Source organism: Tympanuchus pallidicinctus, unplaced genomic scaffold (assembly GCF_026119805.1).
Source record: "Tympanuchus pallidicinctus isolate F22 unplaced genomic scaffold, pur_lepc_1.0 scaffold2, whole genome shotgun sequence".
Classification (NCBI taxonomy): Eukaryota; Metazoa; Chordata; class Aves; order Galliformes; family Phasianidae; genus Tympanuchus; species Tympanuchus pallidicinctus.
Window position 1 is genome coordinate 15,462,590 of NW_026294721.1, and position 27,853 is coordinate 15,490,442.

General features: G+C 34.5%; 1 protein-coding gene across 6 annotated transcripts in view; it reads left to right on the plus strand.

Moving 5' to 3' along the window:
- Positions 1–27,853, plus strand: part of SLIT2 (slit guidance ligand 2) — a 245,856-nt gene that overhangs the window by 139,391 nt on the left and 78,612 nt on the right. For 4 of the 6 annotated variants that reach the window (XM_052682810.1, XM_052682816.1, XM_052682813.1 and 1 more), the window contains exons 5-9: positions 4,159–4,230; positions 14,540–14,611; positions 18,469–18,540; positions 21,094–21,254; positions 23,443–23,596. In XM_052682810.1, coding sequence (XP_052538770.1) covers positions 4,159–4,230; positions 14,540–14,611; positions 18,469–18,540; positions 21,094–21,254; positions 23,443–23,596 — 531 coding nt within the window. Of the gene's footprint in view, positions 1–4,158; positions 4,231–14,539; positions 14,612–18,468; positions 18,541–21,093; positions 21,258–23,442; positions 23,597–27,853 lie in introns of all 6 variants that reach the window. The other 2 variants (XM_052682812.1, XM_052682814.1) reach the window with 1 other exon arrangement.

Genomic DNA, 27,853 nt, shown 5'->3' on the forward strand with positions numbered 1-27,853 from the left:
TTGCCTGACCTGGTTTGCTTAAAAGGGAATTATATTTTATGCAAGCATGATAATTTCAGGGCTTACTTCATCACTGGTCTTGGACATATTATAACTTATCTCTGCTTTTTTCATTTGGCTTGAGTGATATGTTAATAAAAGTAATTTTACTTATGTGCAACATATTTAGTCTCTAATTTAGAAGCATAAACTTGTCATCTGTAGGAAAAATCAAAATGTACACAAATTTTTCAAAGAACCAGTGTAGTTGGGCAAACGTTCAGACTTCTTTGTAAGTTCTCAGTGCATCCTCATTTAGTGCAGCTTGGTTTGGTGTACGGATTTTGTTTCTTGCTTTGTTTTTGAGAAAATGAAGTTGCAGCCTGAATATTACAACTCAACAAAATGTTTTACGTATACACAGCCAAGAGATACCGTAAAGAAACCAGCCACTACCAAGAGAATGGTGCAATCACACCTAGAGCTGCACAGGCACTTTTGTAAGTCCTCTCTGACAAGAGCCTCACTGCCTAGGTGGATTTTTGTACAAGAATCTGGCAATAACTCCAATATTCATGTCATCTCTTGCCTTGGTGAGACGAGCCTCAGAATAACCTTTGAGGATGTCTTGCACTCAAAGATACTGAAGTTATATAAAACTGTTCTGGCACTGAAAAATTTTTTGCTCAAAAAATCATTGAGTCAGCACATTGAAGACTGGGTGATGAAGGACTCTGTGGCAAGCTAGTGGATTATGAGCATGAAGCCTTCAAAGCTATGACTCAGTAATTTTCTGAAAGGGTCAATAGCTTCAGAGCTATTAATAATTTGGAATATATGTCTCTAGAAATGACTTACAGCATTGACAAGTTAGTGGAGAGTTCCATAGGACAACTAGGATCTGCATAAGTTGAATTCAGTAAAACATCATTATATCATCGTGCTTGCTTTCAAAAACTGTATAGGATAACCTTGACTCTTCCACTCAAGTTTTATACAAAATATTTTCAGTAAGTTCTGATCTTCCATAACTTTATATGAAGTCTCAGGCTGCTATAACTACAAAGAATAATTTCTTGGATAAAATCATGATCATATTGCTGATTTCAAATGTGAAGACAGGATCATGCCTATCCTTTCAGAAATTTAGATTTGTTCTTGTAAAAGTACTGTGTTCAGTTGTTTATTAGCTTCAATTTTGTTTAAATTCATAGAGCATCTTTCATTTACAAGTATCAAGCACCAACATAAATGGTTCTTAGTGTACACACGTGTTGAAATGGTTCTTCTTTTTTAAATGAGAAATGGAGTTTACACAGTTCTTAGTGCCTGAAAACACCTAAAAGGCTGAAAAGAAGATTTGCACCTTTTGTTATTGCAGAATATAGACCGCAAAGTCAAGTCAGTGAAACAGAATGACCTGCAAAATTGTCCAGTTTTATCTAGAAAATAGTTTTATTTTCCCAAAAGCCAACCTGTGATACATGTGGCTCTGTTTCTGTTTTGTCTTTTTGTGACCAGTCTAAGAATTTCAGAGGAATGAATTAAAGCATCTTAAAAAGACCACACAGCAACTTGTTACTGAGTCATGGTTATGCACTGGGAAACATAGATGTAATTTATGCAAGAATAAAAAGTTAAATATTTGGTTAAGCCCCTCAAGGTTTTTATAAGAAAACCTTTTTAAACTGAGCAGATGAAAACCTGAAGCAATCAATAAATAATTACAAAGAACTTTCCCATTATAAGTAGGCATAGCTTTTGTGTTGAAAATGGTATTTTTTTTAATAGGGAATTTTGCAATGAAGGAAGGATTTAACTTCTGTTACATAAACATTCTAAGAACTTTTCACAACCCAATAGATGCATTGCAAAAAGAATTTATCTTGGAAAAAGACAGGGTAACTTGGAGAAGAATGTTGGGAGAGGTCTAGAGACATCTAGAGAGATGTTTTTTAAAGTGCCTTTCAAAGAAAGTTTGGGGACCTTTTCAATTAAGTAGTTTACATTTCAAATTTGCTAAAATCAGTAGGGAACTCTAGTCTGCATGACCCTGTGCTGCGTGAAAATGATGATGTGGATGCATCTGGCTTTCATTCACATGTGCATACACACATACAGTCTCAATGCATGGTTTGCAGAGGAACCAGGACTAATAGCTGTGACAAGTACTTATTTGTACTTGTGCTAAGATGTGTTTCTACAGAAAGAAAGAGAAAAGAAGGCTTTAAGGAGACCTCATATTTAAAGAGATATTATAAACAGGAGGAAAATCAACTTTTTACATAGATAGCTAGTGATGGACAAGGGGAAATAGTTTTACTAAACAAGGAGAGATTTAGATTAAATGTCATGGGCAAGTTTTTCACAGAGAGAGTGGTGAGGTCCTGGCGCAGGCTGCCTGGAGGCATTCAGGGTTAGGTTGGATGAGGCCTTGGGCAGCCTTATCTGGTGGATGAAAGCCATGCCTAAGGCAGCAGGTTGGAACTGGATGATCTCTGAGGTCTCTTTCAACCCAAGCCATTCTGTGATTCTGACCATTCATATTTTTGAAATAATTTACACAAGTGTCTCAATTTTGTTCATCTCCAACTTTTAAAATTATACAAAATGATGAATGATGACAATCAATTAACCATCATAAATAGTGTAATACACAATTATCCATTACCTACAGCAGTATATATTTATGAGTATGACAGTGGTTTACATGGATATATACATACATCTGTATAACCAGTTAGTCCTTCATCATGATAGAAATCACTATTTTAAGCCACTTTACATGCAATTTATGTATTGGTAAAATGTTTTAGTCGGTTAAATATAACCATATACATAGATGTTTACTATTTATATTTGTGATAGAATTAAAGGAAGTCAATTGTTAAATCATCACTGTAACATATGCTGAATGCTGACTTTTTGTTTATTTTATTTGAATTTATTGTCAGCAATGCAGTCATATTCTATGTCAGTATTACCTAGGTGGACTGAAAATTAAATCATAGCTCACAGATGCTTCTTTTTCCACATATTGTTAATAATAGCTAAGTTGGGTTAAATATACTTTGCGAGATACAGGAGTACAGTTATATGCACAAAGTGTGAAAGATTTAGTATATAGAATGTGGTTTTCCATAAACTGAAAATGCCTCCAATAAAACAAACTTGCTGACAATGTACGTGGAATTATTTTCAAAGGTATTATATTGATGTAAATTTTTCTGGAGTCAGGTAGTGTGGAATTTTATAAAGTCCTCGAACAATTCTTTAAGTTCATAAATTTGAAAGAAATCTCCAGGAGTGATTTCTAATAAATGGAAATATGAGCTCATGCTAGATTACACTTCAGGGAAAGATTATGTCAAAAGCATGATTGTATTTAATCAACTGAATGATTCCTGCTTATTCATTTCATCTCAGTTATGTCTTACTTCTGTGCAATATTGCACAGAATATTTTAAGCATAATATTTGCAATATTTTTCCTGAAACCTCCCAGAAAAGGTTATCTAAAAATTGTCTCTAAAATACAAGATATTGAAAACATTACTGTTCGAGATTGGAGTGCATGTGGAGCATGCTTTGGAGTTCTTGATGTTGTGCAGTGAAGCTCTTGTTTTGGTTTTAGCAAAGCAAAATCTAGCTATTCACAACAGAACTGCTCTGTGAGAAAGAATTCTAGTGAAAATACAGCCTGTACACTTCTGATTTGTTTCTGAATTGCATTCAGAGGCTCAAGCAAGCTTCTTCATCTAATTTCTTACTCTCTGTAGGTAGATGCATCTCTGAATGCTTCCAAACTGCGTGATTTCATGTCTGGTGTTTGGAATGAGTTGAAAATTAAAATCAATCAGTTAAAAATGAAATCAGTTTGGCCTGCATTGTTAAACTGTGTAATGGTTCTATTTAGGTTTGGCATAATTGCTGTTATTTTGAAAGGGAGCTATATAGTGCAACAAAGATAAACTAATTTGAGTATTTTTGCTACTTATTTTTCTTCAATTGCAAATCAGTTCAAGTAATAATATAATTTTCATCAGAAACATTTATTGAATGGCAATAGCTGGAATTGTTTGCTCTGTCAGCTTTGTCAGATTCTTTCAATCTTTTTTGTTGTTATACACAGAAATATATGTGGCAGATTTTAAGTTTCATTTGATCTTCTTTTTAATAGTGATCTTAGTGAAAATCAGATTCAAGCCATACCCAGGAAGGCATTTCGTGGAGCAGTAGACATAAAAAATCTGTAAGTATTTTTCTCCTTATTATATGTACTCTGATGATAATGCTTTGTCAATACAATTTCCTTTTGTTCTGTCAGATACCTTTTTGCTAAGCACTTTTATAGCTGCTCAAGTAATCCTTGCATAAAACCAATCTTGTTTTGGCAAAATATTTTAACCTATCTTAAGCATCCTATCTTTGCCCATCATGAAATCTGTAACATTTAAATGGAGTTGAATAGAACAAGACATTGTAAGTATTTATTTATTATAACCTGAGTTTAATATTTGAATGTCAAATTACTTTAAACATTTCATTGTTTCATGTAGAAAAATCTGTTCTTCTTCATGTCTATGTATGTGTTTTGTTTTCCTGTATAAAAGAAAGAAAGAAAAATCATGCTATTATCTAGTTTGCTCACATATGTTTTCCTACTTCAGTATTTACTTTTCTCCCACAGTTTTCTTTGTGGCAAAATAAGTATTTTCTGAAAGCTAGACTCACTTTCCTGGAGATAGTGACCTTAAAGTTCATGGGCAAGTTTTTAATTCTTACAGCTTCTGTGTGAAGAAATATGTGCTTCAAGACAAAAGTAAGCAATGACTTTTTGACTTTTGTTTAGAGCAGTGAGTCAGTTTAGTGATCTGAATGAGCTGAATGACCTGAAGATTGTCATGAACTTCTATGGTAGGAAACAAGGTTATCCACTCAAAAGCTGTAACTGCAGCTGTAAGCTGGGGGTTCATTGCTAGCAAACAACCAACAATGACAGAGGACGTATTCTGCTGGGGTCAAGAAAGTCCATGAAGCTGCCATTGTGATGCAGCCATGAAAAAGTGTAATTGCTGTCTTAGTCACATCAGTGAGAACAGGGGAGTATTAAGTTCTTATGTTTTCATGTTATTTCTATTGAAATACTTTCTACTAATTGTAGTTGTCAATTTAGAGAACTTTTTAGTTGAACTACTTTAAGTGCTTCATGATTGCTGTACAAGATGTTGCATCTCCACGAGTGAAGCCCTTTGTGTTTTTGGCATCCTGTGATGGACTCTGCTCCATTCTACTGCCCTTAGCACTGCACACAAATCAGTTACGAAGGCTTAAATTCAAGAATTACAGCAGAATGGACAAGTGTTTGCCCTGCTTGCTTTGATTTTTAGAAATCTGTGTTTCTGTGTTACTAGGTGGAAAATCTAATATATTTGAGTCTATTATGCTTAAAAACTTGCAAGCACATCTCAAAGCAGCTTTGTTAGTTTGTTTAAAAGATATTCTATACTGGTCCCATCATTATTCATGGTTGGAAAGAGGCATAGCTATAAGGGTAAGCTTGCATTTTTGTGTATGGCCTTTTATATTTGATAAATTGATGATTGAAAGAAATTTTAGTGTAAAAATAAAAGTATCATTGAGAGTCTTCAAATGGCAGGGCAGTATACTTGACTGGAATAAGTATGTACTGTGAGACAGTTCCAGTCAGGAACTGAGTTAGAATGCTAATCTTTAGCTAAGATAATATTCACGGTAAGGATCCTCAATTCTGTTGAAAATGTGCATAAAACAGTACACCTGCTTTTTAAAGACTTTATCTTTTGGAAGATAATTTAAACAAAAGTTTCATAAGATTGTGTAATTGCCACAAAAATCCAAATCTTATCTGTGGCACATAGTTTATTGTGATACCAGGAAAACTACAGAAATTACATTTCTTTAGTGGTCCCAGAAAGACAAAAAAAGAAAGAAATTTGATTTTTAATATTTATGATGCCACTGCAGCAGTAAGCAGCAACAAACACATTTCTCTTGTAAATGCTACCTTCATTCCTGGTTGCTCACTGTATATTATGTGTGGTGTAGGTGTGAGTATCAGAATAACACGTGAGTTCATGAGGCAAGTCAGTTGGAGTCCAGCATAGATTTTCTGTAGCTAGAGCAGGTAGACAGGAAATGAATAGCTTTTGTTCATTTCCAGAAAATTAGTAAAGATGGAGAGAACTGAATACTAGCCTTCCATTTAGCCATTTATATTACACTTAAAGAAGGATCTGAAGAAGAAATATACTGTTTTTATTTCATTCTCCAATAAACGAAAAAATCAGTGGATGGGTAATATATGTAGAAAGCATCTCTTTGCAAACAAAGGGGACTATAAAATGAAGGCATGTAGCATCTGTGGAATGATTAAACTAGGGAATGGCAACAACAGTGGCTTTGCTGAGAACTGACATAAGTGGCATTCAATATTTGTTCTAATATCACAGTTTCTTCTGTAATTGTCTAATGGGTAAGCATACTTTTAAAGATGTTAACCAAACAGAGGGAGAGGTGAAGGTACAAAAAGTAAAGAAACCTGCATTAGAAAACTTTGTAAATGCAAGTTTTATTTTGTCTAAGAACATCAGATAAATTACAATATAAGTTACAGGGACACTTCATTAGATAAATTGAGTGCGTTTAAAACCATCCTAAGCGTTAGCTGTAAGCTATTTCAAAGGCAGTTAACAAATCTCACAGAAATCAAACTGGTTATATATTTTATTTTGCAGAATAGAAACTACAAAGTAATATTTCCCCACTCGAATGAGGAGCTGGAACATTTTGGAATAGATTTTATGGTCACCAAATAAAGTTGTTTTAGTTTTCATGGAGCAAAAGGAATTAGATATTAACTCAGAATACCTGAGGAAAATTATGTCCTCTAAAGTTGATAATACCACTTGTATCTTTTGATTTCCTGATAATATGTTAGCTCTAGGGTCTTCTTGATGCTTCTCAGAAGCAGCTGTCCAGTTTCCATGAGATGGGGCTATAGTTCCATTCTGGACATCTTAATATAAATTTTATAAGCTATATTCTGTAAAGGATAAAAGAAACAAACTGAGCAACGCATTGTGAGAAATCATAATTTCATCAACAAGCCCCATCACAAAACAAAACAAAAAAGTCCTCCCGTTGGGCCCTTGTAGGTAACTATAATATCCCTCGCCCTTTGCCTTTTCTTCTTAAGGCTAAAGAAATGCAGTTTTCACAGACTGTACCCTAATGTCATCTGCTTCATCTTGATGACCCTAGTTGGACTCACCCCAGCCAGGATTTGTTAGCATCTGCAGGGGATACTGAGATTAGATATGATGCTCAGATCTGATTTCCCAAATGCCAATCAGACAGATACAGCAGAAGGAAGGGATGCCATCCAGAGGTACTGGAAACTCAAAAGGTGGGTTTTTCTTAACCTAATGAGATTGAACAGAGCAAATGCAAGGTTTTGCATTTGGGTTGAGGTAATACCAGATCTGTATACAAACTGGAAAAAGAACTCCTTCAGAGTAGCCATGCTGTGAAGGACTTAGGAATCCTGGTAGATGAAAAACTTAATATGAGCCAACAGTGTGCGCTTGCAGCCTGGATATCCAGTCATATCCTGGGTTCCATCAGAAGAGAGGTGGCCAACAGGATGACGGAGATGATTGACTCCCTTTATTCTGCCCTCGTGAACTGGAGTACTGCTCCAGTCTGGGGCCCCCAACACAGGAAAGATGTTGAGTTTTTGGAGAGGGTCCAGAGAATGGCCAAGATGATCCAAGGACTGGAGCACCTCTCCTATGAAGACAGGCTGTAGAAACTGGGCTTGTTCAGCCTGGAAAAGGGAATGCTGCAGTAGGACCTCATTGTGGCCTTCCATTATTTAAAAGCAGTTTATAAACGTGAGGGAAATCAACTTTTTACATGGGTAGATAATGATAAGACAAGGGGAAATAGTTTTACACTAAAGGAAGAGATATTTAGATTAGATGTTATGGGGAAGTTTTATTGAGAAAGTGGTGAGGTGATGGAGCAGGTTGCCCAGAACGGTTGTGGATGCCCCATCCCAAGAGGTGTTTAAGGCAAGGCTGGATGGGGTTCTGGGCAATCTGATCTAGTTGATATAGCAGCTGGCAACCCTGCCTGTGGCAGGGGAGTTGGAACTTGATGATCCTTGAGATCCCTTCCAATCCAAGTCATTCTATGGTCTCTCTCAGCATCCTGACTTTGCTCTCATGTCTGCAGCCCAGTTAATGACTGTGCCAATAAATGAGGGAAACTTAATTCCCAAAGTTACTTCATAATTTGGTACCTCTTCTTGGAGAATTCGCTTCAAAAAGTTAGGCTTTTCAGATTTTTAAAAAGAAATAGAAATTATCATATAAATTGGAAATAAAATACATATTTTTAATACACATGTTAATGACGGTTTCATAATCCTCCCTGGTGGTACAGTGCTCACACCAGTTGTGGAACATTTAATTTGAAAGCTTCCCAACCTCAGGAATTTTATTTAAATTTAGGGTGTTAAGAAAATGCTTTAGCTACTCTGGTTATAATTTTGGATGGATTGTTTCTCGGATCTGGTTAGAAGGAATTAAAATAACTGGGTGTAAAAATCAAGTGAATGTGAAACACTGTTGTAAATGTAATAATAATAGTTTCAGATTTTGAGAAGCAGATCTTGACATCTAGTGATTTTTATAAAACTGTATTCTGAGATTTCTATATAGAGTACAGAAAGTTTTTTAAGATTCCAACTTTCTCTTCTGCTGTGTAATCAATACATGGAAGAGAATGGGAAGCAGTAACACACATCATAGCAGAACTGAACTGTGATAATAAATGCACTTACCATCAAAATGATGCCAACAATAAAATAGGAGGGAACAGTTTCATTGTATCTCCTGCAAGTATTCTGTAGCCTGTTTTTATTGTTTCAGGGGATAGTGATGTCCTCTTGGGCAGTTTTGCTCCATCAGGGAGCAGGAGAAGGGCAGCTACAGAGGATCTGTTCTCTCCCTTGTTACAGAAGGAAACTGAGAGTTTGTGGAGTCATTGGCTACTGGGTCAGAAAAGTACGGGGAATTGAACGGTCATTTAGTAGGTAATGGTCATGGTGGATCTTAGGGCCAGGATGCTGTTGGACATTGTAGCTGTCACCCCAAAGATAAAAGCTACATGGGGATGTAGTAGTTTTACAGATAGAACTGGCTTAGAAAATGGAGAGTTAGTGGAGAAAGAGACACCTGTATCCACTAAACTTTGTCCAGAACCTTCAATATCATTATGATGCATGATGTTACTTTGATACCTTTATGGGTCTACTGTGAAAGATTTAAAGCTTGCATTGTCACTAAAAACATAACTGTTGTATTCATTTTGTCTGGCCATGACTGGACTTTTTCTTGAAGTTCAGTGTTATTAGCAGCTGGAAAATATAGAGTCCTGCTTAAGGTATTGTTACTGATTTCAGATTACACACAGAATTCCACTGCAACTGGAAGTGTGCTGTCTGCTCATCTGTATGAGTGCTAATCCAAATGCACTGCTTGTGTGAGAAATTTTTTAAAGAATTTAGAATTGACATATTTTTCACTCTTATTCTTAGTGGGAATCATTTAACTACTAGCCTGCTCAGCCACCTGTGTTTCAGGCATACATCTATAAGGATTTTCACAGGATGTTAGTATGTTCTGTTAGTATGTTCTTATTATGAGTATTGGTAGAGCCAAAAAGTATCACCAAAGGAATGATGGCAAGCATAGGTGAACTTAACTAGTCATTCTTTAAACTGTTGCTGCCAAAAAGCTCAGTGACTTTATGGTCTTCATGCAAAAAGTTGTTCTTTCTGATTGTTTCAGCAAAGGACAATTTCAATATGGGAGCTGAATGCCATTTTTAATGCTACTATTTTTCATTACAGATTATTTACCTCAAATTTGGCCTGCTAAAATAAGTTTGCTTTTGATCATAAATAAATCATTTATGAAATGTTAAAGTTTATTATGTTTTTAAATCAGGAAGAACATTTGTCATTGAAATAAGTTTCAAATTAGAATTTTCTGAATTGAGAACTTAATTTCTTGCAAGTCTTTTTTAGTATGTTAAAAAAAAAAAAAACAACTCTCTAGGTAAGGATTTTATAATTACTATTTAAATAAATAAATACTTCTAGTAGAACTTTCATGGGTTATGTGCATGACCTCTGGTACGGCTTTTCTGTTCCCCATATTTACAACATATATGCTCTACACATTTACAATGATCTTGAGGCTGTTTGTCATCTATTTGGTTAAAATGCATTACAGAAATCACAGATTTCTCATTCAGTGTTCCTCTTTTTCATAGCACTCTGCTGTTTTCTCTTATCTTTAATTTTTTAATTTTTGCTTCTCTCTAAGACATTACTTGTGGTTTTACCTAACTAAAATGATAGGTAATTTTGAGAGGATGGAGCAACAAATCTTTTCTCCCTTTTCTTCTAGTTTATTCTATGTATAGTATGTAGGTATTTCTTGAAAGTATTTTTAAGCCTTGCTTATTAATTTCAAGTTAAAAGAAAAAGGATGATGTATATTAGAAAAATATATATATATACATTAAAATGTTTTACAGGAAAATTTAGCAAAGAGCAAAATAAATTACATTAGCAAGTGCAAGTAGATAAAAGCACTTCACTTCCCAATGAAAGAATAGCAATAAGCAGGCACAGAAAACAATCAATTCTCTGAAGTTTGGTAAAACAGAATAAATTCTTACACAGTCCTGTTACATCTTTCTCAACCAATACCTCTGAAGTTATTGATCCCACTTGAAATTGAAATTGAGAGAGGAATTGAGAAATAGGAAAGCATAACTCAATTCTGTTGTAAAAAATACAAGGAGACCTTAAAATAGTGACTACTTCCAGAAAATCTACTGCAGTGATAAATATTGTGCACTATGTTCTTTTCCCAAGGAAAAATATAATGTTATGAAATACAGTGTACAGTGTGCTAAGACTAGAAAGATTTATTAATATTTACTGGTGAGAAAGACACCACAGGGATCTAGAAGAGATTCAGACTTTTCCTGATGACTTCTTAAAAATGTTTACAATTAATTTGATTCATTAGTAGAATAAAATCATTTCTGAACAAAAAAGATGATGCTAAAGCTGTGTGATGCCACTCCTGCTTTTACTACAAAGTGCTTTCAAGTGCTGAATAATGGGAGGGTAAAGTTAGACATAGATTGAAATGGTTGAAACTTTTAACTCAGCTTCTGTGGAAGAAGAAAGAAGGTTTTCTCTTTTGGTCAGGTATTTTTTATCTCCGAAGGTAGCAGTTTTCAAATTTATGTGGTGAAAAGTTCTTCTTACGCATAATAAGATTTTTTTTTTACTTTTTATTTATCATTATCTGATTGAAAACAAATGCTAAAAGGGAGGAAAATCTAGGTTAGTAACATGTTTCTACAGTGTTGGGTGTGCCAGCAAAACCGATTCTAAAACACACATTGACTTCCTAGTTGAATGTTCTTTGCTACATGTGAACGGTAATATTTTAAATAGCAGTAAATATTAAGCATATGAAATAGCCAGATAATACTGTAGCATCTGAAAGATTTTGAATATATCAGCAGTTGTTTGGCATTTTATGAGCTTTGCAGGATACACACTATCCAAGGTAATCAACTGCTTTGTGGAAGTTAGGGCAGAAAGGAAAGTATGGAAACAGAATGATTCAGAGAGGTGGAGAAGTCCTACATAGAAAACACCCAACACAGAGATAGTAGGGAAAAAAGCTGTGGGATGTATTGAGGAGAGGGGAAGGAGGATGATGGGCCAATGTTGTTGGTCCATGTCTGCTCAGCTTCTGTTCTTCAAGGCATTTTAGTCATGTGAAAAGAAGAAAAGAAATTCTCAGAGGAAATGAAGTCTTCTATAATGCAGCTAGTATTGTTATTGCAATAGCTTAGTGATGAGAAAGGTTTTTTCATAGCATTGTAGATATTTTAATGCATGTTTTTAGAAGTCATTTTGCTAAAAATAAATGACAAGACAGCTTAAAATTGGAGACATATGTATTTCTTTGCTCCCTTGCCTACACCCGTAGTCATAGTCTTTACACAATTGGCTCTCAGAAACCAATCTAACCCTAAGAATTCAGATTTCTTCAGTATATCCAATAGCAGGACATTACACATAAATGATAAGCTGGTTATGAAATATTGTCTGCCTTTTTGTTTGGATTTATATTCAGTGAATATCTTTATCTTAGCAAAATTACCATATATTACAATACCATAAATTGCTGTTCAAGGCAAGCACACAGTCTTATGTAGCTTAAAGAATATACATTACACTAATTAACGGTGTTTTTCTGATCCTTTCATATCATTGTCATAAGTGGTAGAAAATTGTCTGAAGCGTAGGGAAGGTAGTATCTTCCAAAGATCATTTATAAACCTTGGAAGCATTTCATCTCCCATCCACAAAATTCCCTTCCCTGAAACCCTAACCAATTCATAAGTTCATTGCAAACAGAGAAGTCTTTCTGGTAAGAGGATTTAAATGAAAACAACTCACCCTTCACTAAGATAGTGGTAATGATGATTCCCTAAAGGAAGCAGTCCAAAAGTTTTCGGGTGCACCACAGCTACTGATAGTGGAAGAAATCTGCCTTTCAGTTTGTGTAGGACAAGATTTTCTCAAGTGCTTTCTGTACTGTTAAAAGATATTCTTTTGTGTATAATATGGATGATTTAGAAGAAGCTGTGTCAGCACTGATTTATACATTGACAGCTAAGGATAATAAGATATGGGCAAACATACAGCTCACCCTTTTACAGATTAACCTGCAGACTGCATTAGGCAAATTCAATGGCATTAAAAGATTTTTCCAATTTGTCTGGAAACAATTTCTCTTTTCTATTGTGTCAAGGGTAGCATTTCATGACATTGTACTAATTTAAATAGCTGTGATAAATTGTTGAAGAGGTTAGAAAATTGTACTTTGTATATATTTTACCTCTATAAAATAAAAAGTCTATTAACTTAATTGTTAAATGAAATTAATTAGTAAAATGAAAAAAGCCTCAGTAAGTAGGCTTAAATATTCCAACACTGCAGCATTAGTGCAATAACACTGCACCAAAATTATTAAAGATTATATTAAGGAAATTATAGTTTGCATTTCAATGTAACTTTCAGTACACAGAAACACAGACTGCTGTAGCTGTATTATTTTATTCCTGCATAGTAGTAATTCCAATAAAAAATTTGGATGAAACTACAACTTTAAAGAAGTTGGTATGTTAAACTCAACAGTGGATATGATGATTTATTAATAAATCATTATTAATGATTTATCATAGGTTCAGAAGAATCACAGAAGAAGCTTTAGTAAACACCTCATTAGCCCTAGTAGCTAATACATGATTGGAGATAGAAAGGACAGAGTTCATTTGTATTTTGTTCTTTCACTTCCTATTGTTTACACAATATATGTCCCTATATATTATCTATTACTGCTAAATATGAGGTTTGAAGATCTTTTGATTGCTTGAAGGGAGGTTGTATTTTTTTGCATATTTACAGATAGTATTTATAGATACTTAGTATCTATATGAGAAACTTACAAACATTAGGATTTTGTATTTGCATAGTGTTTAATTTCAGCATACGGTTTTTAAATTGTGCTATATGTACTGTATCAATGTTATGGATTGAAAAAGTAGTAGAATTCTTCAGAGAAATGAATGTAAATTTTTTATAACTTAATACTTTAAGATTAATAATGTATGGGATGGATTGCTGAGTTTTATGTCCAGAATTCAAGAGCTCAGTGACAACATCCTAACTGCAAACAATTGCAGAGAGCACAAACTATGCAGAAAATTGCACGCTGAAGCTTCTAGTAGAAATGCTAGTTTGATTTGGAGCAGAATTAAAGGATATAGCTGTGTATGTAAATATCTTGGATGCTAATATTTCTGCACTGGGAAATACTGGAGAAGTTGATGGCTGTTAACGCCCCCTCCTTGCCCCTACACCAACCATCTGAGGCAGATGCACCCCTAAAAGTGGTCCCTTGCTCACGGCTGCCAGGGCACAGGGAATTAACATGCAGCTGGGCTGCTCTGATAAATGGATTCTGTTAGGTCACCGAGGGGATGCGTGTGACATTAAGTGATTTACCGTCCTTTACCTTAATGAAATTGTTTCAGCAAGATGACGCTGAGAGCTTTTAATGGATAGCTTTTCTTGATGTAATGAAATTGCATTCCTTTGGCATTTAATATAAGGTGCAGTTATTATTTACTGGAGCTCTCCTGGAGCTGCTGTTTTGCGCAGACAGTTCAGAACAAAAAGAGATTTCTGTGGCAGCATCCAGGCCGGCATGGTGTCTGACAGTCCTAAGCACGCGAGCATGTTTGTGAGAGTGTTTCGGTTAGTGTGGCCATGCACACCCATAGGATGCTTGCTCCACACGCACTGCCAGCGCTCAGCTCCTTCACAAATACCGTCCTAATCTGTTTAACAGGCAACTGGATTACAACCAGATCAGCTGTATTGAAGATGGGGCATTTAGGGCTCTACGCGACCTGGAAGTGCTGTAAGTACTGCTTCTATCTCTGACTTTTAGTAAGAGCTCGGTATCTGGGGAGTACTAATGTAAAAGCTTATCTGTGAGCTGCAAGTCTGGTGTCAGAATTGTCTGGTGAAAAGATGTCTTAAAATAATCCACTGCAATGTGCTATATAATGGTAAAAATGTCAGGGGAGACGGAGATGCTCCTTTAATCTGCCAGGAAACCACAACAAACAATTAAAAAAAAAAAAAAAAAAAAAAAAGCAGATGATAGATACTGTAAGAAAATAATAGATATTTCCTTTTAAAATGGAGAGAGGAGTATTAATGAATCCAATTATTTTGTAAATGATACATCATTGCTGAGGTGCTGAACATTTCCATGATTGCCTTTGTTGTACAGTCTGACATCAGTTTGATTGTCCAGCCTCTCTACTTAAGGAACAATATACTAAATATATCTGACAATCTAGGTGTTTTCAGAGAGGCACTTCCCTAGCAAACACTGCTGTATGTGGTGAGAGGTTTAGCCTGTCTGTGTTATGTGGATTTTTAAAGATTTTAATTTTTCTGTGTATGCATATAGAGACAGAAATATGTTTGTATGCCATTTCAGGTTTTTATTGCAATTAGATTTCTGTATACTTTTTCTTTCTCACTGTTGTCATTCGAGAGGTAAAAGATAACAAAATTATTATCAGTGACACCCAACCTCAAAACAGTCAGGATAATGAACAAAGTGTCTCTGCTCCCAAAGAATTTGAGACAGCACACATTCCTTAAATATTTTCTGTCAGTGAAAATGTCACTTTTTTTTTTTTTTTTTTTTTTTTTTTTGGCATTAAAGGAAGTGAAAGACTGCATATCAGTGGGTTACTGCATGTTAATCTGAATTAAGCTTGGTAAATCACACCCTATGGGGTGGGAGGAAGCTTGGTTATTTTCTTCTAGGTTTCTGAAGTAAAAAAGCTTTTTTGACAGATAATGTCTGTATATCCATGCAACTAAGAATGTAGGAGCTGCTGGCAAGAAAGTATCATATTAGAAAGCAATAATTGCCTCTTATTATTTTTTTTTTACTGTATAATCTTAGCATAACAAAACTATTGTTAACTTTCTGGTACAAATCCATGTGAAACATACTGTAGGTTCAATATGGAGTCTAATTGTAAATCCGATGAATTGTCAGTTTTCTATAGGTAAACCTGATGTTTTGGGAAGTTTTTACCTTTGGTGCTCATATATATATATAGCAGTATTTTCCAGTGATGGCTTACTCTGGTTATCATGTTTTTTAATATGAGCCTTCTTTTACATGTAGAAATGATAATGTATGTATATATGGATACTAACATTACTAGCAGTTTTTAATGCTTGCATGTTTTAGTAGTCTGAAAATGTCATCCATCCCAGTTGAAGGAGGTGGTAAAAATTTTACACTGATTTCGATTAATGCAGAAGGGAACAAAAGTGTTAAGAGAAATTGTCTACTGAAAAAATAGGTTGTTAGAACTTTTCAAAATTACATAGACTGCTACCATTATTCAGTTAAAAATCTATCTCAAAATATGTGTGATAAGCAACAACAGTTGAGAAAATATTTCTTATTTGAGGTATTTTGAGCACTGCTGAAAAGTATGTATCTAATATGACTTTTTTTCAATATAGCTTAAGTAATGAAAACTGTGTAAATCACACCATCTTATAAATGCACTGAGTACTGTATAAGACTACATGTTTTGTTTTCATTTGAAGTTGATTATTCTAAGCACTGAATTTTTATACCACTTCAAATTACATGATGGAGCTTTTAAATAATTTTTAAATTTACATGGTCTGAAGCCCCATTTAGTTACAATTTGAAACATTTACCAAGGTAACGTGGCTTACATATTGGTTAAATAATTGTAGAATGCTAGAGACTATTAATGTTAATGATACAAAATTCATCTAAATTGAAACAGTTCTGAAGTATGAAAGCAGGTACGGATATAATCCTCTCAGTTTGTTAATTCACTAGCAGATTTATGTGAAATTTTGTTTTTCAGTTTTCTTTTCCTAAGTTACACTGGGGAAACTGTGACTACAAAAAAATATAATGTAATGCAACTTGCTGTCATATTCAAGAAATATGTTTCTATTGTCATACTCTTTGCAATAGCATTTAACAGTTTTAGGCAAAAGTATTGACTGAGCTCTTTTGGTTTTGTTTTGATTATAGCTTTGCTATGAAATTCAGCGTTTTGGATCACATGACTTATAAAAATGACTTAATTCCTTATGTGTTCATGTATCTGCTCCTTATAGAAGAGGGTTTAGAAATAGGTTATTACTAAGATCCCTTCTAGCCCAAGTCATTCTTTGATTGTATGAAGTCAAACATGAAACATATGAAATTTAAAATAAAAACTTCTAGATATTCTTTAAACAGCTGACAGCTATGGAAATATACTTACTTTCATTCCCTTCAGTGAAAGAGAAGATTTTTTAAAACCTGGAAAGAAGTCATGCATGAAGACAGTGATGAGAACTGTCATTTAGCATGTCAACATTAAGAAAATCCGCAAAAGTCTGCTGGCTGTAATTTATTCATTAAGGCATCCAATTGGAAATTTTTTTGCTTCTTATTATTCCATTTTCATAAAAAATAATGATCTCCCCAATTTTTCATTTCTATTGATTAATCTTTTCGCTTATGTAGCCCTGAGGGCACACAGGGGAGATGTCTTATGCACAGTGAAGAAAACATATAGGATTGGAATGAGTAAGCACAGAAATGCAAAATCCAGCACACCGCACCAGAAATTATTTGTTTGGCTAATGTGGAGGCATATAAACTGATCCAGGGTGCTATGAATTTACTTTTCTCTGTTTCAGGATCACAGAGTTCTTTACTCAAAATGCACACAAATTACACCTTGTGGTTTAAAAATGTAAAGAAAGAAAGTAAAGCACTTATTGCTTCAAAAGGACAGAGGGAATTATTAAGTATTAGTGTCATAATTCTGTTTAAAAATGCAGAGCACATTCTATATTGCAGTCAAGTGAGTAATCTCTAAGTAGAAACTGTAAATTCTGACACTTGTTTCCTTGTACTCAAGTCAAACTTGTTCACATCTTATTTGCAGCCAAAAGACAACAGCTAGCTGCAGGATCATTCATAAAGTTTCATCATCTTTACAAACTACACTTCCTGTGCATGATGGTTCTGTGCTAGCCAATAATTGGCTAAGATTTATTCCTAGTTTCTGTCTCAGGTCCCAGGCATTTTGTCCAAAACATAAATTACTTGCTAGAGCATTAAGATGCATGCCTCCTTGCAACATATAGCAGAAGGTCACCTATTGTTCATGCTGCCCTGGATCATCTGCAACAGCACTGTTCCATACAAGAACTGACCGCAGTTTACTTCAGAAGATTCTTAGGAAAAATAGCAGGCAGGTCTTTAGCTTGCATCCTCTGTCAAAAAGTATGGGCTCTCAGAAGCTAGAAAAAGAAACTGCTGCCCTAAACCCAAGGACTTTTCTCCAGGAATACTCTGAAACTATATTTCCTTACACAAGGACAGCAGTCTTAGCTTTAATGCCATAGATGTTCTCAGTATTAATGGAAGATCTGTTTCAGTCCTCTCTTTGAGTTAATTAAGGGTTATTGAGGCCTCTGATTACTTATGATTATTAATGGAATGGTCAAACCACTGTGTTGTAGTAGGGGTTGAATATGGAGTCGAAGTAGACCTCAACGTTAGGGTTCATTTTCCTCATAGCCATTCCTAAAAGCAGAGCACCATTCTCTTCCTTTACTATGCCTTATAAAAAAAAATGCAGTCAATGTGATGTAAATTATGGTAACTTGTTAATATGTTTCTTCTTGACTTTGCAGCACTCTCAACAACAATAACATCACTCGATTATCCGTCGCAAGTTTCAATCATATGCCCAAACTCAGAACATTGTAAGTAGTCCCATGGAAACTGACTGCCATTGTTACGAACCCAGTATGTTCAGTATACCATTTTTCCCTCAACCAAGTTCTGCCAGTGGCCTGTAAATACTTATACATGTATGGAAAGTATCTGTCAAAACAGTAATACTGAGGTTTGTAGGCATGAAGTGTGCAGATAATTCTGAAAGGTGAAACCCCAAAGCCAATTCTCGTGGCTCAGGAGTTTAGAGGTTGTTGCATCGTTTTCATTCTGTTTCTTCAGGATAGGATGATGGAAATGTTTTCATGATCATTTCCTAGCTGGATGTTTTGTAGTGCACTGTTTGATCATAGAAAAGTTTTACCATCTTTTCTACAGAAAAGGTGGAGACAGAAGGGATTCTCTTTTATATGTTATGGCTGTATAGCAAAAGAAATTGATGTTTTTTGAAAGTCAAAAATTTGTTTTACTTTGAGCTACAGAATGGGTCACATTTCATTTAGTAACATGGAAGAATCTTTGATTGGCTGTCAGATGTGATAAATGGGAAATCTTTATGCTTTTATTACTGGACTGCTAGCAGACCTAATTAAACTAAACTGGCTTTCCAACATTCTTTGTAACATAAAATTATAGCATCATCCGGTAGTGCTATTATAATTAAAGTTGTGTCAGCATTTACAATAAGGTCCCCATTTTTAGAGGTTATGACTTTCACAGAAGAACACTTGAAGCTTCTAAAACAAAACACAATGAAAAGAGTGTGTGTGCAGGAGATGCAATTTGGGGTTATTTGTTCTGTTGATATTCAGCTAACAATAAACGTACATTGTGTTAAGCAACAAAGCTAGACTCTATCAAAGTTTAGTCCTGAGATACTTTCAAACAGGCTTTCCAGTGAAGTGGAAATAAAGTCAGTGGGGCTAGTCACTTGAATTAACATCTGTAACTGAAATAACATCATTCAGATGAGTAGTTCTGTTGATCTCATAACAGAATTATAGCTACTCTTACATGGACAAATACAAGAGCTCTTGAATTGTGCTGAGCATTGGCTTTTGGTGGCCTCAGTTATATTTTGAGAATAGAATTTCATTCCATTTTATTCTCTTGTGTCTGGGACCTGAAAACATTAATATCCATCTGTTCCTCTTTCAAACTTTGAAATCCAGTTTGTATTCTGAAGCACAGATTACAGTGAATCAAATAACAATTTTTTTTTTTAAACTTAAACTTCTTTTGTGGATATTTCACTTTTTAAAAATTCATTTTCTGAGCAAAAGAAAACAGGCACACAGAATCCTAGATTATAGCTATAACATCCCATAAGAATATGCTTGTATAACCGTATAAATTTCAGCAGCATTAGTTCTGATTTGCAATGGTCTTCTTGCCTACAGCTGGCCACAGGTTGTACTGGATGAGTATGCTGTATTGTGAGCTGTGTTTGCAAAGCACTCACACAAGAATCAGTACAGAAAAATGCACTGCCTTTAATTTCTAATCATTTATGGAAAAAAAAAGCAACCAATGAATTAAAATATTTTGGTTTTGTTGGTCTGTCACACAACTCTGTTCCTTTACAGTCTTTTCATGGATTATCTAGACTTCTTGTTTAAATTCTGGTTTTCTTTTACTTCCTTTCCAGTTATTTAGTGAGCAGCACATCAACTAAAAAGGACCAAAATGACATTATTCTGTTACAGATGGATCTGAGTAGGGATTTGATGCATAACTGTTGATGTACTTTTCTGTAGTTTGAGAAAAATGCAAGAAGCAGGGAAAAGTAAGCGCCAGAGAAAAGTAATTAACCTAATTTAGTGAATGCATTTGTGTGATATTTTATCAATGGAAAAGTGCTTTTTGCCACTTGGCACGGAGCCATGGTCTTGCTTCAGACTCTGCCACTGAAGAGGCAACTTCCTTAATTTCATAGCTTGCTTTAGCATTGCTTTTAATTTCAGACATTGTTTAGCCTCTATGCCTCTAGGAGCCAAAAACAGCTAAGTCCTCTTTCTATGATTAAACAAAAAGAAAGGAAGTCAGCAAAGATGTGAAAAAATGGTGTTTTATATTGAGTTATTACTCTGCCTTGTTCAGTAGAAAATGAACATGACCTGTTAGACAGATTTTGCGGGCTGTTTCTATAGAGACTAATAATGGGGAGACTTCTAGATGTATCTAATTGGAAACCAAATGGTTTATTCACTCTTACTTTTTGACAGCATGTTATCACTGTAGGACACTATAGTTTTATATCACTTGAGACATTTTTGTCTAGTCACCATTAATGCAGACCTGTACTAAAGACTTCCCTGGCAGCTTTCAAGCTCTTGCGTATTTACTTCTTTTATTTAGTTTAATTTCTTAAGAAGCCTTCATCTATTTTTGTAATCATCTAAACCACAAATAAAAGGCCATTTTGTTGCTTACATAGTTTTGCTTATAAGCATTTAACAGACTTTCGGCAAAAGATCTTTATTAATAAACTGGTTTGCTGCTGGAGGTGGGAAGAGGAGGGACAGGTTACTTTTCTGTTTGTCCTCCGCAATTTAAACCTGACTGTCCATTTTCTCATGCAGTCGCCTGCACTCCAACAACCTCTACTGCGACTGCCACCTGGCCTGGCTGTCAGACTGGCTGCGGCAGCGACCCCGTGTAGGCTTGTACACTCAGTGCATGGGCCCTGCACACCTGCGGGGCCACAATGTGGCTGAGGTCCAGAAGCGAGAGTTCGTCTGCAGTGGTAAGGGCAGCGCTTTGCCTCCTCGCATGGTGATAACGTTTGTGTGATTTTTTTTTTATTATTATTACTATTTTTTAATGAAACTAATCATTCTTATCAGTAATTTGTATCTTCTGTGGTGCTGCTTCTGTCATTACAATTTTTTTGTGAATGTGTCATAGAATATATAGCCTTTGTAACTATGAATTATGGGGAAGTGAGATGGGAAATGAGATAAAAAGGTGCACCAGTTAAGAACATAAGGCATTTCATAATAAGAATTTGGGTTGTTGATATATACATTTTTAAGCTCTATGGGTTGTTATTTTTCCTTTTTTGTTATGTTTTTCTGTTGCTTTTCTGTTTCAGTTGAAAAAGTATTTTGAAATTCCAAAAAAACTTCTGAATTCTATTGCTGTGCTTTAATGCATTAGGTTGCTATGAAATGATGAAATGGCTAACAGTTCATTACTAATCACATTCTGTCTGTTTGATATTTTTTCCTTTATTCTTGTCTCCAAGATGAGGAAGAAGGCAAGTTTTATCTTTTTTATACAAATATTTTTAGCTCAGATTGAAAATTTTCTGTAAACTCGAACTACTGTTCTAGTTTCCCTCAAAGTATTGAAAAACAACTGGGAAATAACTGTCAGTCTTTCTGTGGTTCAGCACAGGTGTTTCTGCTAGTTGTTTTCCTGAGAATGCCCAAATCTCTATTGCTAATTATACCAAAATTTACACGGATCTATTTTCTGAATACAGTTTTTTTTGCACAGCAAAATCTCTCATTACTGAGCAGCTTCTAACACTGCAGTGTAAGGTGCTGTCACTGTAGCACGGTAGATGTTAGCCATGCTCTAACCATTACTTCTGCATTTATGTGTTCATAAAAGGTCTTCTAGCAAGAACACATCACATATCTTATTTGTAAGTTGTTTTACAACCTGATCATTGTAATGCTGATTTTGAGAAGGGAGTATAGCCACTTTTTATCCCTGGATCACTCAATTTTTGTTTAATAAATGCAGATGAAGTATTTTCTCTTTGTTAGTATTAAAAGGAATAACACGGCTTTATTCTTTTTGGCAGCTGTTTGTACTTTTGTAACACATACCTTAATGTGAAATCAAGTTATTATATTGTGAACTACTATCTCACAGGTCTAACTTTTCAGTGAAGTAATTTTAATATTTGTGTTGTTATTTGAAGCTGTAACTAGGAACAGCACTGGCTGCAACTTCAAAGTGACCTTACTTACATTATCAGTGGACCCTTTCTATCTTAATATATGGCATTAAATCTAGCGAGGGAGATCTGAGACAAAGTTGTGGTTTCAAAACACAGAAGTCTCTTCTTTTTGTTTCATGGGAATTTAAAACAGTCCTTAGCGTTTTTACCTTAATAAAAAGGAAAGGGGAAAAAAAAAAGTCTTCATGCTTTTCTCGTGTTTTTGTGCCTTTTATATCATTAAAAAACAATGATAAAGTATCATTAAATCAATAGAATAATGAGTGTTTTACTTATTATTATAAAATGTGTGATCCATTTATTTGAATTTTTCAAATTCAGAAGTAAAAGGAATATATGGAGATATGAAAGACATAATCATGCAAATTAGCCACCTGAGTAGTCAGAATGTGCTAACTTAAGAGAATAATAAGTCCACTGAAGTAACATAGAAAGCAAAAGTATGAGTTGTGAAGTCAAAGCTCTGTATGTTTGGATGGAAAGCCATAACTCCAAAATATTCTGTAACTGATACATACAGTGACAAATAATGCTAATGAGTATTTGCAGAACAGAACAGAACTGTCAGAAAAGCTTCAGTGCTTTCATTGTCAAAATTCATTACTGTCAACATTCATTTATAATATAAAAAACTCTTAAAAACTACATAAATCAATACTTGGTTTTTAAAACCACAAAAGAAATAAGATTGCACCCCCAAAGAAATAAGAATGCACCCCCAAAAATGGACTGCATTCATTTTCTTTAACAGATAATTTTGCATATGAGTTGCTGGAGAAATTGAGAATTTATGAAGAATCTAGAACAGTAGTCTCATTTTGTCACCATACTGCTATTAATTAGGAATTTAAATTAATGTAATTTGAAAGTGTTGATGGGCAAGAGTGTTTTTCATGGAAGTGTAAAACATGATATTTTACTCTTGAGGACTACTGTTCTGTGCATTTTTAGAAGAAAGTCTTTTCCTCTGCAGGTCACCAATCATTTATGGCTCCATCCTGCAGTGTCTTGCATTGTCCTGCTGCATGCACCTGTAGTAACAACATTGTGGATTGTCGTGGGAAAGGCCTTACTGAAATTCCAACAAATCTTCCAGAAACCATTACTGAAATGTATGTAATTTTACCTTTTTTCATTCTTTCAATGAATTATGCAGTAAACAGTTTGTCTTATGTATTCATTGTTGTTATTTGTATAAATTCATACTTTATAATATGGTAAGAATTTTGGAGTGCACATTCAAATTCAGAAATAAAAGTAGTATACAGATATATGAAAATATTTAAGACCCATATATTCTCTTATTAGTTAGTTCTAGCTGTATTACTCACAACCTATAGCTGAAACTGCATTCTGAGTTGGTTTTAAAATAATTAATGCATATTTACTTTTTTGAAAGTAAGTATCGTTTTACTGCAGACTGTAAGCCCCTTCGTCTTCAGTGTTGCTCAATGTCACCTTCTTCAACTCAGTATTTTATTACTCACTATTCAAGGAGCATACTTTTGCAACAAAATACAGCAATTTTTATCCCTTTTCACATCTTTTTGCAAGTATTGCTAAAATAGCATCCACAGAAGGGTAGTCTGACAAGGCAAAAGTATGGTGGTTGACTGCAACCTGTGGTATAGTCATCGTGTTAATACTGTATGGTCATGAATGGAAGCAAACATGCTGATAAGGTTGTGTGACATGGCATAAACAACAGCAGCAAAAAAATATGCAACTGCATCCCAGTCAAGCAGAGTTAGAGCAAAAGTGCAATAGGGCCTGCAGGCTTCCCATAATCACGTTTGTCAGCTCATTATTACTGCTGTTAAGGCTGACCTGGCTGACCATACCTGACCAAGTTCAATCATACTAAACAAACATGTCTTCTACCTTTCGCCCTGAGAAGACTGTCTTCATTATTTAATAACTTGTATGCTGACCTTTCCTACTTGCATATGTATTTTTATGTGCACAAAGGAAAATATTGCAGTATGTAAGTGGGGTATGTCTCAAACACTCCCCTCTATAATTCTGCTGCTAACTAGTAGTTGGCTGTGCTTACCAATTGTGCTTCCAGTTGAGTGGAAAGTAAGGAGAGAAAAGAAAGATGAAAAATAAGGGACATAAATACCTTTGAAAAGCAGGAATAAACTTTAAAAATTAATAAAAATAATTATAAAATTATATATAAGTAAAATATAAAAATATATAAAATATAAATATAATAATATAAATATAAATAATATAAATATATAATATAAAATAATTATAAATAATTACAATTAAAAATAAAAATTAATAAAATTAATAAAATTAAAAAGACATTGTGACTACTTGATGAGAATCACTTGATCTTTGATGCTTTCTTGTCAATAGGTTGAAGACCAGTAGATTTTGGCAAATAAGTTTTGTGTGCCACTGGTTGCTTTTATATGATAAAACTAGTGAAATTTGACAATTTACATATCTTCCAAAAAAATAGTTTGATTTTTTTTTTTTTTTTCCCTTTGAAACACATAATCTACTTTAAATCCTACTATTTTCTCAATCAACATGTTATTTTAAGGTAATCATTGCTGGGGGGTAGGGGGGAGTTAATTCAAGGCTTCTAGCTTTAAATATAGTTGTTCAAAATGATGTTAATTTTCTTTGACTTTATGAAGGAAGGGAAAATGGTTAAGGTTCATAATTTATCTTGCCACCTTCTATTTTCTATTTCACCCTCATTCCTCTCTTCTCTCAATTAGAAGTACCAAGTCTTTTCTAGCTCTCTGAATACCAAAACCTTCCTTTTCTTATTTTATCTCCTTTTCCTCCAAACTCCTTGTTTTCTAACTTTTTTACCTGCACTGACCAGAGTCAAACAAAATATTCCAGATGACAGTGAAACATATAAAGCCATTTTAGTTTCCTTTCATTTGCCTTCTGCACTGTATTGCTGTCTTTTCTTAATTGCCAATCAAAATTACCCCATGTTCTCCATTGCATTTTCCATTAAGAATCCTAGGTCTTTTTTTCTTAGCTGTTACAGTTTTGTCAGAAACAAGATGTTTACAGATATAATCTTATTTTTCCATCTCTATTACATTTATGAACACTAAATGTATCTTACTTTCTAAAGCTGGTCTGTGAAAGTCTCCACTAACTAGCTTCAACTTAAGATTCCACTAACATTTTGTCTTCAATATAGGAAAGATTTTGATATTTCTATCTCAGACTATCCTAAAATAGTTTTTAAAACCTTTGTTTTTTAAAGAAATATTCCGCAATTGTTGCTATAGCAGCCTTTTCTGATTTAATTAGAAAGAATGTCTGTATCTCATAAAATAATATTTTTTTCAGTTATTTTTATATGAAATAGTTTTATTTATACCCAGATGGAATCTGACAATAAACATTTGGATGGATGAGACAATGCTGTCACAGCATCATTGAGAATACTTAGGAGCTGCTGAACATAGGGCACAAGCAAACCCTGAAGGACATGGTGGACACTGTACTTCCACCACCTTTAAATAGTTCCCATACACTAGGCTTTATCATCTTAATTACAATTTAAACCACATGCTTTGGCAGGAGCTCCTCAGTCAGGGACAGAGGGCAATAGAAGCAAGCTGGCTCCCTGTTGTTTTCTGAAGGATGTACAGTCTTTAACAGACAAATTATTATTTATTTGGTGATAATACCATCATCATCAGGTTTCTGTGCTACATAAAAAAATTGGCATTATAGTTCTATTTTACATAGGCCTGATATTCTGCAATCTTTTCAGTTTTCTTTTCATGCTTTTCAATCTTCTGCATTTTCAATTTGTCTTCTGGTTTTATAAACACTTAATTGATATAAACATTTGAAAATTCTGTAGTACTTTTAAATTTCTTTAAAAAAGTCTGGACAACTTTCTCTCCTCTTCAACTATATTCATCATCATCTCTTTATGGGCAGTATCTGCAGAGTCCAGTGCTGAGTACTACCAGCATTTCACGTCATGCTTCTGTCAACATGATGGCCCACAAACACATTTTACATCTTTTTATTTTTTCAGAGAGTTGATAAATTATATAAACTCATATAGTATGCCAAACATGCTCTAGATGGAATATTGAATAACTTAAGTACTGAATATTTGCAGTTTGGATTGAGTATAATTTTGCATATCAAAACTGTGTGTCATCTCTCTGAAGAAAAATAAGAGGAAAAGCTTTGTGTTTAATACCTCATACTGATGAGCATAATTCTGATGCCATGCCTTTGTGTTGTCTTGATCATTCTGATGGACAACTGTTTTGGGATGAAATTTTAAGACATGGAGTGTTATCTGCTTTGCTGATGGCTACTGCCTCTGTAGCATGTACAAAGAGACCACGTGAGACAGCGGCTTGCTCCGCTCTGCATGATTTCTGTCTCTGAGCTTAGTGTAACAGCCTAAACTGCTGAGGAAAAGGAGTTTACAGTGGGAGTTAAGTGGTTTACGAATGAGCAAGTATTCTGTGACGGTAGCAGCAGAAGGAGGCAAAGCTGGTTGCCAAAACACTGTTTCAGACTCATGTACTTGGCTTCACCCATTGGTGCTGGGGAGTGTTTTGTATTGTTCTGTCTGGATTCTCAGTTTTTACAAAAATCAGTGAGCTAATAGTGACAGTTCTCATTGTGTGAAGTCAGTTAGCAGGCAGTGCATTCTCTGCCAGTGCCCCTTGGGAAGATGCTGTCAGGAGCAGGACTGCTTATCTCCAAGTAGCTGCCAGGGAGAATGGAAGGAGAATATACCTCTGATGGTCCCATTTTTCTCCCTTTTGGTGTGATAAACTTCAGAGGAAAATTAAGAATTCAGTATCTCAGTGAATGTAACTTTTAATCTTTATTGGCTCAATACTATTCTGTTTGTACCAGCTACATCTATTCTGCAAAATTAATTCTTCTATTTATTATCTAAATAAACTCACTGCTAAAAATAAGAATACCTAAGCTTTTCAGGGTAAATCTAATCAATATTATACTACTTAAGAAACATTTCACATTTGTATATTATAACTAAAGTAAGGTCACTTGAGAACCAAGACTCCTCCAGTTGGAGTGCATGTATTAATTCTAGAGAAAGTACAGAAATAACAAGTAACCTCTCTAGGCCATCTTTAAAGGTTTCAGTTCATGAGTGACCTGCAGGAAACAATTTGGGAATATTTCCCGTGCTTTATTATTTTACTACCTGTATTTGTTAGCATTACGAAACTAAAAACATTGCCAATGCATATTATATATTAATAGCCTTCAAACTTTTGGTTTTTAATATGTTAACATTTTTTCAATTAAAAAAAAAAACAATATGAGATAGTAGCTATTCACTTGCAAGTATTAGATATTACTAGTATTACTAGCCT